Source organism: Sparus aurata, chromosome 4, assembly GCF_900880675.1.
Source record: "Sparus aurata chromosome 4, fSpaAur1.1, whole genome shotgun sequence".
Classification (NCBI taxonomy): domain Eukaryota; kingdom Metazoa; phylum Chordata; class Actinopteri; order Spariformes; family Sparidae; genus Sparus; species Sparus aurata.
This window is the reverse complement of record NC_044190.1, coordinates 10,330,684-10,350,291: the sequence shown is the minus strand read 5'-3', so window position 1 is coordinate 10,350,291 and position 19,608 is coordinate 10,330,684. Positions and strand designations below refer to the sequence as shown.

At 39.8% G+C, this 19,608-nt stretch overlaps 1 protein-coding gene across 3 annotated transcripts; it reads left to right on the top strand.

Annotated features, from left to right (window-relative positions):
- Positions 1–1,042: 1,042 nt before the first annotated feature.
- Positions 1,043–16,613, top strand: pnoca (prepronociceptin a). Of its 3 annotated transcripts, XM_030413299.1 has the most exons (4): positions 1,043–1,223; positions 5,148–5,204; positions 12,120–12,253; positions 14,916–16,613. In XM_030413299.1, exons 2-4 carry the CDS (start codon positions 5,186–5,188, stop codon positions 15,531–15,533), a joined length of 771 nt encoding a protein of 256 aa, XP_030269159.1. In that variant the 5' UTR covers positions 1,043–1,223; positions 5,148–5,185; the 3' UTR covers positions 15,534–16,613. The 3 variants fall into 3 exon arrangements, with proteins under 3 accessions (XP_030269159.1, XP_030269161.1, XP_030269160.1); XM_030413301.1 differs by lacking the exon at positions 5,148–5,204 and having other exon boundaries at positions 1,046–1,223; positions 12,123–12,253; XM_030413300.1 differs by lacking the exon at positions 5,148–5,204 and having other exon boundaries at positions 1,050–1,223.
- Positions 16,614–19,608: the final 2,995 nt, after the last annotated feature.

The following is a 19,608-nucleotide window of genomic DNA, read 5'->3' as shown; positions in this document are numbered from 1 at the left end:
TTAGGTATTTATTTTACCCTCAAGTGCAATTAGTAAGTTACGCTCAGTATGCTTAAAAATGATTCATGATAAATACAAGTTTGTGGACCAGAGATTCATTGAGATTTTGAAATTGAAAAAACTAAAAAACACCTAAATATAAGGATATCTGAACTTAGATATGTATACAAGCAGGATATTGCTAGTACAAAACCTAAGGCTTATTTTGAATATCCTGATATATGTGTAGAAATGGATCAGACATGATCCACTATTTTTTTATTTATTAAAAAAATATTTTGATGTTGAATAAGTGTGTAAATAAGTATGTTAAACGTTATTTAAAGTCGGCAGCTTTTTGTTCTCTGTCTCGGCCCCCTAGTGGCAATAAGGCCGAGGCACGTGTCTAGAGCCTGCACAGTGAAGGAGACGTCTTGTATTCAGTAGTTACATTTTTATTATGAAAAAGAATTTCTGATTCGTACATTTTGGACGATTCAGTGACGGAAATAAGTGAATTTAATTTTATGAATTTGGAGCAAGGTCAGAATGCTGGATGGAAACACCCTCTTTTGTCTTATAGCCTACTGCAAAATCATTGCTCATGGATTTCTTGAGAGTATTTAATGTCTGCAAGTAATGTCGCTGATTTGTGTGTTTATTTCAGTATTCAGTTTATTACTGTTCTCTTCACAATGAAGCTGGGTGAACGCTTTTATCCCTCCGTTTTCCTTAATATTTCCTCCTCCTCTCTCCTCCTGTTCCATTTTAATTTTCCCCCGTCTCCATCCTCAACCTGCCTCTCTTCCTCATCCTCCCATCTCCCATTCTCTCAGTCAATTTCGCTCCTGCCACCATCTCCCTCTTTTTCTCCTCTACTTTTCTCCCCGTTCTATCTCCTATCTTCTCTCCCCTGTTGCCACCGTCCCTCTCTCCCCAGCCCAAGCCCTGTGCATGTTCTCCCCTCATCTTCTTTCTCCTCGGATCTCCATCCCTCCCTCTCTCCCTCCGTCCTTCACTTTCTCTCTCTCTGATGAAAGAGGGAGTTTTGAAAGAGAGAGAGAGAGAGAGAACCAGAGGAGGAGGTTGAAGGGGAGGGGTGGGTCTCTATAAGAGCAGCTGCCTCCAGCCTCCACGTAGCCAGAAAAACCACGCTGAGACGGAGGGAAGGAAACGTACGCTGACGAACCTCAACCTGCACCCAAGGGACCCCTGTTGGCACCCATAATCTCACCTCAATACAGGTAAGAACACTCTTGGGAGGGGGAGGGAGATGGAGGAGGGAAAGAAATGGCTTGACCTCTGACCTTTGATACAGAATCTTTTGCACTTTGCCTTTTTATGTATGTAAGGAATTACTGACATTTTGTTACATTCAATTGACAGGCAGGAAAGAAATTGTCAAAAGGAGCAACCGATTTCAGAAAGTGAGGATCTGATTTCACATGCCTTAACCTGCTTACTAGTTGCATCTAGTGTCGGTAATGTAACACCGTCAAAAACGTCAATTCCCTTTTAACTACATCTCAATTTAACTGAAACAATAAGCGGGTAAAAAAAAAAAGAAAAAGCAAAATGTTTGAAAGCTTTTTCAGCCCTCTTAAGAGCTCTTTGTCTCATCACTTGTCCATCATCTATCTCTTTTTCAATGGTTGCCGTGCGGTGACCCTCTGACCCTCGAGCTCCTTGCGGCTGAGCGCCCGTAAAGATGCCAATCAAAGAATCTGAGCTTCTCTTGTTGTCGGATAATGTCTCTGGTCACTTTGGCTAACAAACCACCGATTCTGTGTTTTTCATAGGATCGATGCATCACCTCTAAAGGAGCAATTACAGTCTATTATGTCGCGTGACACTTTCACCCCGGGGTTAAATACTTTGTGTTTTAGTGGTTTAAAAGCACAGCGCAGCAGGGATGTCTACGCTACGGAGAGCAAGAGGGGATGACTCTGAGGGCTACACACATAGTTTGTTTTGTCAGTGCGGTGGTATTTAGTAAAGAGGGAAAGGTCATAAATCGTTCATACGGTTAGTCATTAATCGTTAAGGCCTGATTTAGCGCTGCGCTCGAGTGGTTTCCATGAATGAATGGGGAGTCTCCGCAGAAAGCTGCTGAGGGCTGGTGTTTACGCCGTAGCCTCATGAAAGGTAATTTGGGTGAGTGCATGTCGGTTAACTAGGGTCAAATAGAAGATGTTTTTTTAGGTTTTCATAGCCTGAAATACGTTTTTAAAATTCAGTTTGAAAATTAGCTAATTTATTAAGGTTCATTGTCCTCTATGGCAAAAATATGAAAGATTACATGAACGAGAGGTGATGTGAGAGAAATCAATCCCTGTAGGCTGCTTTAAAGGGGCACGATGTAGTTTTAGAGGATAAACTTGGAAACTCAGAAAGGTAATTTTATACAATATTGACAAGGTAATAATACAAACGTAAAAAAGTGAAATATTTATTATTCCAGGAGTGTATAAATAAGTCTTCATCAGAGGAAAATTCAGGTCCCTGGAACACTGTTTAGAGGTGGCAGGGTCCAGCCGATGTAAACCGAGTTAAACAGTATGAAATTCTGTTGTCAGTTTGTATATTCGGTTTATTCAATAATGAAAATGAAGACGGTTTGTGTATTGTGTTGAAGTGTTAAAAATCAACCAATTAAAATCTTCTCATCTGATTAAAATGTCTTCCGAAAAACTGTGATGCACACCTTTAAGTTTGATTTGAATATTGACGATGGAATATGAAATGAAACCTACTTCTAATCGTTGGGTTTCACTGAAGGATTACAGCATTTGTCCACATCTGGCCCGTCTGGATGTTGCAGTCACTTGTCCGCAAAATCTTATTCTTCCAAAGTTGGATTAATGGAGTCATATCAGGCTAAATGTGATTGATTCAGGTAAACATCTTGCCAGAAATGTATATGAAATCACATTGTTATAACACCAACTGCGTGTTTTTAATGATTTAGAATTCAGATTATGCAAAGATTTTGAGTTAATATTTACAACAATCATTTTAATCATTATATTCATTGTAGTCATATTGCAACTTTTTTGTTTCTGCCCTATCTGAGCCTACTCATATTATTTACCTTGTGCCTTCAGGCTTTTAGGTGTAAAACTCATTATTGAGTGTTTTTTTAAACTGTCAAGAAACATTAATGACGTTAATAAACTCTAAGATTGGGTGTCACCTCAGTAATTAACAAAGTGTTTGTGTTCAGCCCGGGGCTCACTTCTCACTTGACCTTGAAAGAAACTCCAAACAAAAAAAAGCACTGTTCGAAATGGATTACTTTAAAAGTGAGCTATTACAAGATGGCTCTCCCAACAGCCGCTGATGGAAACTGATTTAAGAGTGCATGTTTCTGGTTCTAATTAAAGCTTCTTGCATCTCTAAAGAAAGAGCCTGCTGTAGATCTGCAGATAGTCACACGTCATGTTGAACTGATTCAGACAAATCTAGAGGCTTTTTCCTCACACCTGAGGGCAAATACGCAAAGCATTCTTGTGACTGCATCAGATTTGTGTAGCTGTGAAATTTATCTCTAATTAGCTTTGTATTATGTCCTACAACTGTAACATTTCTGCACTAGCTGGGTGAAACAAGCAAGTGAGGCTTTACGGAAGGAATAGAACCCAGAGTGTGGACATAGTATGTTAATAGAAAGTTCAGCATGAGGTATTATTTCTGCAGAGATTAAAACTGTGATGTGTGGATATGTGGGCGAGACAACAAGAAGAGCATTATTATATGGCTATATAACCATCCTGAAACGCATCAACTGGTGGTGACAAACCTTCTGTGCTGTTGTTTCGTGGGCAATTTCATAGTGTTCCTGTGGCAACATGGCCAAACATAGACAAGGTGACGATGACATTTGGGACTGGGAGAGAGAGATAAGATTTCAACACCTACTATGATAGAATTTCTTACAGAAAATGTTTGAAATATCTAACACAACTCTTGTGAGGGGGGCAAGGGCCTCTTTCTGTTTTACTATCAGAGTTGAAGAAGATCAGGAGGGAAAAGTGACGCTCAGTCTCCATCATACAGTCCCCCTAAACACTCATGAAACATCTCAACGCTTCATTGTTAGCCGATAAAGTAGCAGCGCCGCACAGGAAGTTTTTTCTACATGTCATCCAACTGCGATGGTGTCTTATTTGGGGTAAAGTGGTGAACTAGTCAGTGAGACGTATGAGTAAAAAGAATAAAACAAGTTCCACTGACACAAATCCGTCTGCCATAAACAGACCGAAAAACAACTAATATATACACACACTGTGGTGTTGCGTTCAAATTGTGAAGCCACCAGTCCAATTCATACTCAGAACAAGTAGGGAGGAGAAACTATCACCAGAGTAACCGCTAGCTGCTGCTAACTGTAGCTGCCGTTAGCTTGTAAGCTCAGTTAGCTGTGCAGCTAGTGTTTCAGACTGGGAGCTCGGAGATCACGGGACACACAAGGTCGGGTCAGGGCTAGCTGGTTAGTCTCCCAACCTCAGTAAATATCTCTGCAACACAGTATATAAATGTCATAATGTCAACATTAACTTTTTAATCACCACCAACACAATGACTGCACACAACGTTCAGAACACTTCCCAGAGTTGCAGCAACCTCTGCTCAGTGAAGTGTCTCATGGCATACTTTGGTTACAGCTTCTCAGTATCAGTGAATTATTTGGTTTTCTCACCAACACAGCACACATTTTTTATCTTTATGTATAAACTTCCTTAACCCCAGTAAATCATTCTCGTTCAAAGGCTGGCTAGGTAAAATGGAGGGAGGAGTGCAGGACTACAAGTCAGGCTGCATAATGCAGGTCTGTACAACTGGGGTGGCTGCGTTGAATTGGATGTGAAGGTGTGGAGTTAATCCAAGGATTCAATGTTCCTAACACAGCGGGGTATCTGTCCATCCTTTTGTGTTAGGATGATTTTACAGATCCTTCTTTATATCTTCGATGGTGACCCCGGTGTGCTCCTCTTTTTTCCCTCCCTGCTGCCATTACAAAGGAGAAGTGACTCCTGTCAGATGCAGTTGCGCTCATTTTGAATCTGGGGGCAGACATATGCTTTTGCTGTTGCTGATTTTTCTGTCACAAAGGCCAGGGCATTTCTTCAGGCTTCCTGATTTGTTTTCTTGTATTCATGGTTCTTTAGGAGTGAAGAGGAATTATTGCGCCAAAGTGGAACTCGGGATGAGTGACAACAAGCAAGGTTGTATTAGGAACACTGGCGAGTTAAGTCTGCTGCAAAGCACGTGTTAAATAGCTCTTTTTATTTTTTTGACCCTACCCAATTCTCATTTCTCTGACACAAACAGTATACATCATGTTATAATGCCTGAACACCACTGAAATGTATAAAAATGTAACTGAGTTGGAGGTGTCTGAATGTGTACAGACTGATAACTACTGACATGATGTCTGCATTGCTAAGGCTGTGGCAACAATGATAATGGTGAAAACGAGACCTTTGGTTATCCTTTGGCAATATTCCAGCAATTCATCTTATTTTGACTTGTCACAGTTGAAAAGGCTCGGATGTAATAACCTTATCGATGCCTTCCATTGGTTCGTCGGCCAGCCAGCCAGCCACCTCTGTGTAGACTGCAGCCATTAGTGTTGTTATTGGACACACCTGTGCTCGACCAAGGCCTCTTGTTTTTTAAATCCTTTCCTGCTTCAATACATTTCCTAAATACCCTAACACAACAGGTTTAATTTAATATTATAATAACTATGTTGCAAATAAATAAATAAATAAATGAATGAATAAAACATACAGTGCATCACCTCATCTCAAACCATAAACAAAAAAAAAGAAGTCAATATGAATTGAGTGTAATACCGGCCCCCAACCATTAATCGACTTTAGGTGATTAGATGCATTAAGAAGGGAAATTGATTTCACTTAGTGTGTCTGCCTGTAATAGCCTCTGAATGTAATGACTTGACTGACAGGGAACATTGTGTAAAAGCACTAAAGGCTTCTTCAAATGGTTTCCTCTGGCTCGAGACAGGTCAAAACGCCCACTCTGCAGACACATCTGGCAGCTGACATGAACTCTGACCAGGAGACAAGGAGCGGGATCAGATCAAATAATGTCTTATGATAGTAGTGCAGCTGTTCTGTTATTGTTGTTCATTGTTATGCTTTCTGATCAATAATCCAGGCAAAATAATAACTAAAAATAACGACTCAAGAAAATGGTGCAACTTTATATTTCTTTGTATCATCTGAAATTAATGGAATGTAGAATTTAGCCACCACTGTTCATGATTAACAGTGACCTGTTTCTTATTGTCTATGCAATAGAATTAAGTTAAGGGGCACTCCTACAACTAAGCCTCTTGTCGATGTTCATACCAATGGTAGTAGTAGTTTGTCCATTTTATGTGTGTGAAAGACAAAGAGTGAGAGTGAGAAAGTGTATGACGTAGGAAGGGGGAGAGAAAGAGTGTGAGTGGGTGAGAATGAGACTTAAGGAGGCAGAAAGCAAATGTTAATCTTACAGGGAGAGAGAGGTAATGACAGGTAAATCAGTAGATAGATGGTGTTTGTAGGTCGTGACGGAAATGGCTCATTAATGGATTAGATATTTTTAATCAACCTGACTGGTCATCCTGGCTGATTGGCAATATAGATCTACTGTCCTGAAATGTGTCACATCAATGACCAGCCATCAATATTAAAACAAAGAGCACAATGTGTTTTGAGTGGGCCTGGGACAAGCTGTCAATCAAAACGACTTTTCTGACAGTTAATGTAGTCTGCCATCCGGCTCCAGGCAGAAGACTAAATAACATTTAATTACCTGTCAAACTGACTCATCAACTAACAAAGCCAACATCAGGAATACGCTAATTATTCAATATTTGATTTTTGTCTTTAATATGGTGCTTGTCTTTCCTTTAAGGGTTGGAAGCTATTGTTTAAAGTAAAAGTTATCATATTTAAAGCTGCAGTTTATAGGTATAATTTTGTATGAATACTTAAGAAAATCCTTAGATCTTCATCTTTAACTAATTTACTAACTAAAAGTCAATAAATGCAAAGAGTTAAAAATGACTTAATTTGCCTGCTAGACAGGGTTTGAACGACATTGAACTTTTAAAATAGATTCAATTTGACTATTTGATGCAAACACCAAACCACAGACTATAAATAAAACACTTGTCTGTCAAATGAAGTGGTTACAGGGCAATCAAGCCTCACTAAACATACAAATCTCTTTGAGAAAAGGCCATTTATGGCCATTTATTATATTTATTTATTTATTGTGGTTATTACATTTTAACTTACGTAATAATCTGCAGCTCAGCTTTTAAAAATAAAGAAGAGCTGCAAGACGGACGGCCACTGCTCCTCAGTTCAACCACGCGTAAATAATCCGGCTTTAAGACGCTCTGCGGGCTGAGAGTAATTTATTTGGAACTTCCTGCTCTTGATGAGAAAATGGCAATAATGGAGGAAAATAATGGTGGAAACAGCTGATAACACAGTGTCAGACAAGCAGTTTGAGAATTTTGTACTTGACTGAGTCGTGAGCTGTGTGGTGACGAGACTCTGAATCAGACTGAAACTTACAGTTGAACATTTCTTGTAGTAACAGTATTTATTCATGGCTGACTAAACATGCGTTTAAATCCACAACTAGATGATGTTTAGTACTTTTTCCATTTAGCTGCAAAAAACTTGCTGGGCTGACAATGTACATACAGTCAAATACTTTCCAAGGAGACACACCACAGACCCTCTCCTGATGGTCTCCCTTCGTAAGGTGTCATTATACCTGTAATTTGTCTGAATACTTGTTATGTTTTACAAAACATAGATGACACCAAGAGACTCTTTGCTTTTCCTTTGCAACCTTCTATTGCACCTTGGATCAGGTGTTGCAAAATGGGTCAGATGGTACAACATCAGCTCATGTGGTCGCATGGTAACAGACTGAGTCAGATACTATTGAGAGATATTCTATGGACAGAGGTTCCTTACATCCAGTGATGTAGCTGGTATATATTTATCTTTCCCTGGACTGTAAGACCTCGATCAGTATTGCCTCAGCACAGCGCCAGACAGTAATGACTTAATTAACTGGTTTATTTAGTGGTTAATCAGTTAATTAAAAGGCAGAGTAATTGGTTCTTTTTAAAGGCTCCCAAGAGAGAGAACCTGGAAGACGTCAGAAGAAGACCTTGTTGAGAAGTCCAAATCATTTTACAGAGCTTTTAACAATACAAAGTACTTTATGGACAAAAGAAAAACAGATAAAGATTCAATGGAGTGCATCTGTGTGAATGTCTGTGTGCGCACACATATCTGTAATGCCGCTGAAATTAAATCAGGATGAACTTTTTTCATCAGGAAAGGAAGAGTTAGGAACATATTATCACTGTTTGACTGTTTCCTGCGTTCACCCTCAAGTAGGATTCAGACTGCTCCTTAAACCTCCAATGACAGCTGTCAAAACATATTCCCCAGATCCAAATCTGATCAAACATTCATGGGACATGCAGAACAAGTCCGACCCACTGAGGCCCTAACTCGAAACCCTTAGCACTCAAAGGATCTGCTACCAAAAGCCTGGTGCCAGACACCATAGGAAACCAAAACATGTCCTGTGTCCACTTCCTCCAGCACATCCAACAGACGCTTGATCGCATTTGTCCAGGTTGATGCCTTGTGCAAAGCAGAAAAATGGAGATTCCTGAGCAGTTTTTGTGGTGTTCCAGGGCTCACTGTCCTGCCAGGGGAGTTATAAGGGGGTCAACTCGGTCTGAAATGGTCTTTGGGTGGTCAGCAGTCAGCTAATGGCCACAATTGTTGTTGAATGTTCCTTACTTTTGCCCTCAAGAAGGATTCAAACCACTCTTTAAACCTCCAATGACAGCCGTCAAAACATATTCCCCAGATCCAAATCTGATCAGAAGTCTGTGGGGAACCGAGTCCAATCCATGGAGGCCCCATCTCGCAACCCACAGGACTAAACGTATCCGCCATGCCTTGGTGCCAGACACCACAGGACTACCTCAGAGGTCCTGTGCCCATGCCTCCATTGGCCAAAGCCAAATCTGTGGATCAGACTTGTTCCAGCAAAACCAGACGGCATTCTTGATTGGACTGGAATCTGCAGAAGTTGGAGACCAGGTTTATGCCTTTAGCACAGAAGAATAATGGACATTCCTTAACAGATTTTGTGGTGAGGAGCAGTTCTTGGTCTGGGAGGGTGTTAGGTGGCATCCAAATAAATGCCAGGACTGGAGGATTTCTCAGCAGAACATTGTATTGTAACAAGAAGACCAATATTTGTATTCATTAGTCCTTTTAATGTTGTTGCTAATCGTATACAGTATAACATAATGGTTTGACTGTACGAAGGTGAGCATGTATGCCACATTGATCTTCTCGTTCCATTCCTAAATGGAGGATACTACATGTGTATGTGTATGCATCCTTTGGCCACAGCCCTGTAGATGAGTACAGATGAGAGGTTATGAAGTCTCCTTCATGCATTATGCTATCCTAAGACTTGCTGTCTGAAGTCAGTGACAGGAGTGAATGAAGATGCATTTTGGCCAATTGCACATACCCAAGCTGTTTGTCTAAATGAGGAGCCATCTGGCAACAGAGTCCCGCCCTTAGCTGTCCTACAATATGCCTGCCTTAAATGGCTATGCTGCTCTTTTGTCCTTCACTTTCAAACCCATCATCTTTTTCTTATCAGACTAAAGAGAGACTTGACACACTTTGAATGTTTGCACAGTAGAAGACTAATTAATTTTGATAAATTTTGCAACTACTGTTTTATGGGTAGTTATAGATTGGGGAGCACTGTAGTGCAATTACACTTTATCAGTTTTTAATTACTCTGAATAAATTCCAAATTTCTCAGACACTATAAGGTAATGTTCTATTGAAGACAAATTAGTTTTCTTTCTGCTGCGTCGTGGCATAGATAATGACTACCTACAGCTGAAAGGGCAGTGGTGTGTGTGTGTATGTGTGCGTGAAATTGTATTTGAGTGTGTCTACCAATGTACTGTATAATGAGCGTTTGGGAAGATGCATGTATTTGTATGTACGTATGCGTGTTTTTGTGCTGCATACGCTTGTGTGTCTGAATGTTTTGTGCATGTGAGTTTCAGTGTGTGTGTTTGTCAGCACCACACAATGACTCAGTTTGTTGCCAGAGGCATTAATTGAGGCATCAATTAAAGGAGTTAACGAGTTTGTTTAATGAGATGAAAACTCTGGTTGTGTTTCTGACGTCAGACTCACCAGACTGGGCTGCTCCTGCCAGAATAAGGTCAAACTGTTTTCTTTCTGTCTTTTTTTTTCATGCTCCAAGTCTAATCACACTCTGCGGTGCTCTCTGTCCCCCTGACTGTCCTCTCGTCTCACGTCCTGTCCCCTTTTGTCATTATCATTGTCTTATTTGGCTCTGTGTCCCTCCTCTTCCAAGTGTGAGAAGCCTACATGCCTTTAAATGATGATCACTCACCTGTTTGTACGTGATGCAGCATACAAGTGATTGGGCAACATTTTAAAAAATGAATGACCTTTAATTCACATTACCGGAAAATGGTAAAAGTATTCATTCTATTCTTCTATTTTGCGTTACCTTTTGCATTACCACTAACATAAAACTTGACGAGATGTGCATTATGATCCTGCATTGTAAATGGCAAGTTCTTTAACTAATAACTGAATAGCAGTGTAGTGTATCTTTGTGTGAATGATTGCCACCACTGAAACATGCAACAAACTTTACAAACAGGCTCCTCATTTTGGGAGAAATGCCTTCTCACTGTCTTACTATGACGAGATGAAAATATTGATACTGACCTTATTTTGATTGCAGGGCAGAAAAAAGCACAGGTGAGACAAATTTCTTTAATGAGGGCTCAGTAACATCCAGTGTCCCAGTAAGACCTGACAGTGAGCCAGCGTGCACAATACAACATATCCCGGAAACAGATCAATATTTGTATTGTTATCAGTTACATCTGTGGATGTCTTGCGGTTAAAGCCACAATATCTGATGTCTAGCCCAGTTTAGCAGTAGCTCGAGAACGACTGAGCTTATCACAAAGACTTGAGCACGAGGAAACAGCTCATTTTGCATTGTCATCTCCAATACTGTCTAATTGTGAAGGCCTATGTAGTATACGCATGCAGAAAGAGAAAATACAGCCTCAACAGCAGTCAAACGACAGCATGTATCATCTCAGACGCCCTCACAGACGTCAGCTTTCACACACCTGAACTTTGTGCAGTTGATTCTAGATGAGTGATTTACAATTTTTGTTGACAACAGTGTGGGTAGACAACCCTGCATCACACTATCTTATATACTATTCAATTTTTGTTTTTCACTCGCCTATATTGTTTAGAAGTGTATGCATCTCATTAATCTAGCATGTGTGTTCGATGCTTTAATATGTAATTGAAAACATCACTTAAACTAACATCAGTTTGGAGACCTAATTTACATGTCGGGCCACAGACCGAGGAAGATGACAGCTTGACTATGAGATGTCACTCTTAGGTAAATGTCAAATATGATGGTAAAGCAACACAATAGGCTACATAAACGCACAGCTGGAGTGTCAGATAGATCATTCCATTGTGTTGAACTATATATATGTTTAAACAGTAACGGCTAAAAATGACAACAACATCAATTCACATATCCCAGAAATGCAAATGAGGTGCCAGTAGTCGACCCAAAGTGACCTTTGTTGCTGCCCTGACGCCACGTTGATTCGATCTGTTGGTTGCTGGCTTAGAAAATTCATGTAAATCAAAGCGATTCAGAGCTGCTGGAAGGTTTATTGTCCTTCTTTTTAATAGTAATCTACTCTGCAATCAAAACTCTGTAGCTGTTACTGTTTTGGTGTGTTAAAAGACAACATAAGGGGAACAAATGAAAACCATGATGTCACCAACGTAAAGGGTCAGGGATCATTTCTATTAGCGGTTTGAAAGTATCTCCCATAACTATCCCAAACTTTGATACATATCAAGCATTTAACAGTGAAGACCTTTAATATTTCTTGACACAATATAAGATGTATGACACTGTTGCACTGAACATGTGTGTTTGCTCTGTCCTGTGTGCTGCAGCAGACAGTGGGACCATGAAGACTGTGGTGGCTCTGCTGCTGCTCTGTCTGTGTGATCCTGGACAGAGTGACTGCCAGAAAGACTGCCTGGCCTGCAGCAACATCATGCCCAAACAGCTCAGTTTCAACACCATGGTGAGGAACACACACACACACACACACACACTCTCTGCAGATTACAGAAGTAGAGCTCCCACCCATAGGGGAAAGGCTTCCACTTTGTCCGCTGGTGGTAAAACACTTTTGTTCCATCTGAGTCACAAAGTTGGGCGACAAAACAGACAGACGGCTCATCCCATTAAAATTTAAAGGCTGTTCTTTGCAGCCTTCTTCAGAGAAAACAGTTTGGAATGTCACCGTAGTGAAATCACAGGTGTAGATAATAAAGCATGCAGGCTCACTGTCACACTGTCATGGCTCATTGAGACACTTGAGAAGAACAGAGACATTGTTATTGTTATCAGTTACATCCGTGTTTTTCCTGCTATGACAGCTGGAAAAAAGCCACTGCTCCTGTCATGTATTTATGTCTTAAGTTGGAACTTTAACAAATTCTTTGTTAAATTACTCAAAAACATTTTATACTGAAACATTAATTAGCAAATCTTCTGTCCAGACAAACCTGGACCTCACTCTCACACAGACAAAGTCCCTCCATGGGGCTCTTTTAATTTAAGGAACCCCCCACACACCTTCCTGAATTCATCCCATCCTCCCTCTGTCTTCTTCAGTGTCTCTGACTCAACAAATTATCCTTTTGGCATTTGAGTTTTAATTTGTTGTGGCTAATTGATACCTGGGGATAGATGTGTGTTACCCCTCTCAGCACTCATGCCTGTTGGTTGTTTCTCCTAATGACATATCTGCTCCTCAGACATTTTCACAGGGAACAAAGTAAAAGACATTTAAGTGCTCGTGGTTTGAAACATAATACTTTGAATCACTAGCATAGGCATTTGTTGCCAATGCTCAGCTGACCTCGGCAATACACCTGACGAGAAACTGACCTTAAGCCCCTTCTTTTGCTTATTTAAATGTTCTCCTCTCCTTTATCTCCATGTCTTCTTCTTGGCTGAAAGGCATTTTAGTCGTAAATCAATAACTGACCAGAGCTTCCATGATTAGTCGGCTTCAAGAAGGAGTCAATGATGAGCTCAAATCAATGTGGTTTTTCATGCATAGCTACAATCTTTAGTCCTACTCTGACAGATTTATTGCCCTGCATAGTAACACACACACACACACACACACACACACACTCACACACACAGAATAAACCGCTGAAGTGGCAGATGTGTGATAAACGAGATAGAAACACGATAAATCTCTTCCTGTCGTACTGATATTTGTATTCTCTGAGCTAAGAACTTTCCACTCAACAAACCCACCTAATCAAATTAAAGCATTAAAGCAAATTTAAGATGCACTGTTTTATTACAATGGCTAATAAATAATAAATGGCAGCAGTCTGTCATGATATTCATAGACCAGATGTGCTGTTGAGCAACAATTAACATTATATTAATGTTACTGGTTACACCTGTGCTTTGTCATGTCAATATGTGTGTGCAAAACTCTGTTCCTTTAATAGAGTGGTGTACTTTTAAATTAACGCTGATTAATGAGTTTAAGGTGGTCGCTTTAAAGGCACATTTTTCCTGTATTTATATTTCAATCATTAAAAAAATGAAATGGACCGAGTGCAAAGGAACGACCTACGCATTAGAGCCGTTGCGCTAATGCGTAGGGATACGTAGGTTCTACAGTCTGTGTCTGTGTCTAAAATTGTTGCGTTTCGTTTTGATTGAAAGTAAACAGAGTTGCTTGCATAAACCTCTCGTCCAACAACTGGGCCTCGCACTGTATTTCGCTGCCCGCAGATCACCAGTTTCTGACGGAGTTCCGTGAAAACGTTCTATCGAATGTATTTTCTACTGATATTGATCACGTGTCTATCGCGATAGATATCGTTATTGTTTTATTGCCCAGCCATAAGCCCCACCGTAGTTTCAGCTGGAAAATGGATGAACAGAACAAATTCACAAAATGTCAAGAAATTAAACACTTTTGCTTTTACCAAGAAAAGCTCAATTTGCTTCGTTAAATGATCGTAAAACATTAAATTCAAACTCGACATGAGCTAATTAACTAACAGCACCTAGATACAGCCAAGGCTAGCTGTCCTTTGCCAACATCAGCGTGCTTACATTTTAAGAATTAAATACTTCATGTGCTAATGTTCACTAGGTTTAATGTTCAGCATCTCCGGGTGTTAGCATTATACATTTGATAATTTGTGTTAACCACAAAGTACACCGGAAGCTGGTGGAAATGAGTTTTTCAGGTATTTGGTCGTAATCCAAAGTGTTGGAAATAAATACATTTGGACCTGAAGGTGGCACCAGATTAAAGTAACAGGATCCACACATTCATTACAATTTATCTTGAAGGGAACATCAATGTTTGAACCACATTTCATGGCAATCCATCCAGTATTTATTAATCACACATTCTGATTGTGATTGACCAACTAACCTCCAAACAGACCCAACTTGTCTAGAGTTGAAGGTTCTGTTTGTAGGAAAAACTGATTTGTCGAAAACTGACGCTTTGGGATGGCAGCTGACCCATTTTACAACCCCAGAGCGTCATTATTTGAAGTCGGGAATGAGACTCAAAAATTAACTTTTCTGTTAAGTAGGACCAACCAACCAGAGTTCTGTCTGTTTTGTGGTATGAATGAACTGACCATAACTGACCAAAAATGAAGATGATCTGTTGCTTTTATCCTTGTTAGGTGTGTCTCACTGAGTGCGAAGGCAGCGTCGCCCCAGCCTTCTACTTGGACTTCTGTCGTAAGGTGCTCTCATCGTCAATCTCCTCCCTCGGTGGTGCCATGCGGAAAAGATCTCAGGAGGAGGTGGAGGCCCTGTTTCCTGAGGAGGAGGAGGAGCCGGTGGAGGGACGTCTGATGCTGCCAAATGCATTGGAGAGGTTCGATCACATGACCCGGGCACTCGAGGTGGACGAGAGGGATCTTGGTGGCAAGGGCAGCCATCTGAACACTGCCTACAATACCCAGAATGCCCTGTCTCTTGAGGATGAGTATGATGAGGAGGCAGGGCAGGAAGAAGGGGCGGCTGACCTTTCAACAAGAGGACAGGGAGAAGTAGGGCGTGTCTCCAAGAGGTTTGGCGGCTTCGTGAAAGGGAGGCACAACTACAGGAAGCTGATGTCTCCCGGAAGATCTTACCAGAAGAGATACGGCGGCTTCATCGGCATTCGGAAGTCGGCCCGTAAGTGGAACAACCAAAAACGTTTCAGTGAGTTCCTGAAGCAGTATCTGGGGATGAGCTCTCGGGCAACTGAGTTCGACAGCGTGTCAGAAGACCTCACCCAACAGAACGAAGTTTAGCGGAGTGTTCCTTTTAGCCACTGACATAAAACAATTTCATGGTGTAATTTCATTTTTTGCATTTCCGTCATGTCAAAATCTTACTTGTGTCACCAGAGTTGACCTTTTGAGATGGAGTAAGGACTCAATAGGTAGACATAGATTCAAAAGTAAAACTAAGCCCATAATCTGAGACTGCTAGCAGTCCTTTTGAGACTCTACAATCCCTGCTATCTTCTAGGCCACTGAGTTATCAGGTCGTTTATTCATTGCCCTCCTGTGGGACGTTCCAGCTAAACAATCATGTTGATTAGCTGCCCAACACCGTATCCTCTAGAGACTGGAAGAAAACTCTCACTTTGGGAAATCTTTGTATTTCCACAATGAGTAAAATATAGCATATAATTCAGTGTTTCATGTAATCTGCAAGGTTAAAAAATGCATAATTAATGCCTTTATTATCCCCTGTGTTATACAGTATATTTGACCAATTAATTTCTGTGCTGGGTCATCTGTAAAACTTACATGGAGGCCTTTGGAACCTCTGATTTCCCGTCTAGAGGACCAATTATTTTCTTCATTTTACTACCATCTTGTGGCAAAATGTGTAACTCGGTCTGTTTAAAAAGACAAAACTGGTGTTTTTCATGTTTTGGCATTATGGTTAAGGCAGTAATATAAAGTTTTCTGTATGTGATTTGTGGCAAATAAATTAAGCAACACAGCTTAAAGTCATTAATTCATCACTGTGCAAAAACACACCTGAGACAGGGCTACATACGCAGGTTTAATACAAAGGTCTCTGATTTAATCTGGGGCAATGGTGATGTGAAAGACTGCACAGCACTCCAAACTCATGCATCACTGATCTGTCTGACAAACTGATGTGATGTACAAGTGGGCATCGTCTCTGACTGGCTGTTGTGCTCACTTATGTAAAAACATAACGTACACAACACATATTTGCAATTTCTTTTCTTCAAAGTGTAACTGTGTTAAAATGTTTTTGTTGCCTACTATGAGAACTTGTAAATAGCTGATTTAAACATGTCAATAAAAATAGTTTACTATTTCCTTCGTGGCCTGTCATGCAGCAACTGATTCTGTGTCTTGAGGTGTTTTTGTTCTTAGTAATGGGAGTGAGTAACATTAATCTTTACTTTTTGTTTGTCACTGAACTGCTTTGTTACATCAGTTAACAGCCATCAGTCAGGTTTTGTACTGACCACAGTTCTTTTCTCTGAGGTTATAAAGCAGTTATAACTGCTGGTTATCCATCCAATGAATCCTCATGGATTTTTTAATTTCAAGTAAGACATCAAGTCAGTAGTCAGCAGTGGTAGATGCTGATAGATATTGTATGAATATGATCATTATGATTCATTTAGGGATCATGAACTGGACTGATCCAGCAGGTCAGAGGTCCAGTGGAGCGGTTTACCTAATGAATACCTAAAACAACACATTACAACCTGATGACACCAAAATCTCAGTCTCACAAATGACCCCTAGATGACATATGAATAAAAGCAATTAGTTGTAACTTTTCAAACCTTTATAATGATTTTATGTGAAATACTTTTTAATCGTTAGTATGCCTCTGTGCTGGTGATAGCTGTGGCTTGCCTTCTGTCCATCCAATTTCTCTGAACGTGATATCCCAAGAACATCCTGAGGGAATTTCTTCACATTTGGCACAAACATCCACTTGGACTGAAAGATGAACTGATTAGAAAATTGGTGTTCAAAGGTCAAAAGTCACTGTGACCTCACAAAACACATTTTTGGCCATTACTTAAGTCGTATGATAATTATGACATATAGCATTTTACATAAACGTCTAATATGATAAAATTATGAAGTTATGACATTTTTAATCCAAAAGGTCAAAGGTAAACGTGGTTGTGACACGATAATGTTCTGCAAAAAATGTGGCCGTTTTTCAGTGCCACAGCTCAGAAGCACAGCAACTTGAAGGTTTTCAACAGTGAAGTGGTAAGGCTAGTAAAATGTAAATTATTAACAACTGAGAATCTGCTACAAACATGATGTCATGTGGAATATGCCATGATGTGTCCTTACCTCCGACAACAGGCAACTTGACATCTTAAACAAAAGAAATCACTGAAACACTCCAAATAATGTCTGTAGAAAACAACACACACCAGTACCAGCTGGCCTCTGCTGCCCCCCAGTGGTCAGTCCTATACATGCCTGACTGAAAACACAGCAAATACACTGTATAACCATCCCTCCAGAAAAACGCGATTATGCGATCGCATAATTCAATGCATAATCAGCCAAAGTCCGCATATTTATGCCGGGGCTGCATTTTTTCAATACGCCGCACTTTCGCCGCATAAATTGCCGATTTCAGCGCAAAATATGCGGGGCTTGCATGATTTCGTTGCAAAAAAGTCACATAGCCTATATCTCAGCAGAAAGTTGAAAAATGTTGCATTTACTTCACACAAGAGCAGCCATTTTCCCCTGTTGCCATGGGAACGTTATGAAGTGACGTAATTACGTGACTAGAACATCATTAAAAGCTGCAAACCCCGCGATGAAGCCATCATGAAACCTGCAAATCAGTCTCATCTGCCAACAAAAAAAATCATACTGGTTTCAAAAACCTTACAGTTGTAAGTATATTAGTAGTATGTAAATTTACGTTACAGTAAGAGATTGTACTTTGTGCATTGGAAGCACTTATTTATACAGAAGATGTCTGTTTTGTATAGCTACCTCTGTAAAACAGGAAGCACTCATTTTATTTTTTCATATTTTATTTATACATTTTTACAGAAGTTGTAGCACATTCCTTTTGTAAAGCTTTTGACTTTGAAAGGTTTGACTCATCAATGTTTTGTAAGTTTTAGCCATGTGTTTATTAAGGTCTGAAATAAAACGAGATGAGAATTTAAATATTCCCAGCACTTTCTGTGATGTAGGATGCTGCTTATCATAGGAAGTAATAAGAAATGACTCTTTACATTAAGGTAGTAGCATAGTGAGAACAGGGTGTTGGGGGAATCACTTTTTTTTTTTCTCTTTTTCATCAAACCGCAGTTTTTGCAAGTTCCTGCAATTTCATTGCATAAAATTGCATAAATATCCGGCATATTCCATCGCATTTTTTAAGAAAACGTGCCGCATAATCAAGGACTTTTGCCCGCAACAATCACAAAAAAACTCTGCATTTTTCTGGAAGGACTGTATAACATGCTATTCCCAACTGATCTACCTCACATTCCCAACCTAATGTCACTACTACTACATATTGTTGTTGTAGCATGTCAATTCTTCTTTGGTAGCATTCTTTGATATGTGGTTATTTTGATGAAGCTCAGTTTGTCCAGTTAACTTGAAGGAAATACCTCTCAGGCAAACTGCAAGACAATCATTAAAGACCTATAAAAAATACAGTTTTTCTGTGTAAAAGTTATATTTGCTCTTAATAGTCTCTTAATAAGGACCAAGACTAGTTCAACACATTTTTTCATAAATATATGCAAATATATTTCTACTCCCTCCCATATTATTATCCTTAACTCCCAGTTTAGATACTTGTCAACAAGTGTTTGAATAACTGAGAAACTCATCACCTGGACTCTACCCATAGTTCTGAGAGAGGTTTGGCGAGAATACCTTTTTACCTGTTGGGCTCCACTAATTATAAGAAGTTTTCCATAGGTACATTTCTTCCAATAAAATACCAGTAAACTATAGGCCTATATATCGACCACACTAACATTAACATCAGCAATTAGAAGACCATGTTAACTCCAAGAAACTCTGTAACTGTAAAATCACATAAAGAAATCAGTCAGATAATTGAGGAGGTCGCCAATTTTCCACAGATATTTCAAAATATAGAATTTGTTAAACTGGCTTTAAAAGGTCAATAAGATAATTGTAAAGTAGTACATAATACAATGCAAACAGAATCTTAGGCGCAGTACTTAATCTGAAGAAGGCCTACAACTTCATCATCATGAGTACATAATGTATGAGTTTAAACCTCCTTAAAAGTATCACATTAACATATGAATTCAAATGAAGCTAGTGAAGTAAGAAGTGTTTCTAGTTTAAACTA

Coding starts and splice junctions, on each gene's coding strand:
- pnoca (XM_030413299.1), top strand. Junction 12,254..14,915: donor AGCTCAGTTTCAACACCATG/GTGAGGAACACA, acceptor TATCCTTGTTAG/GTGTGTCTCACTGAGTGCGA.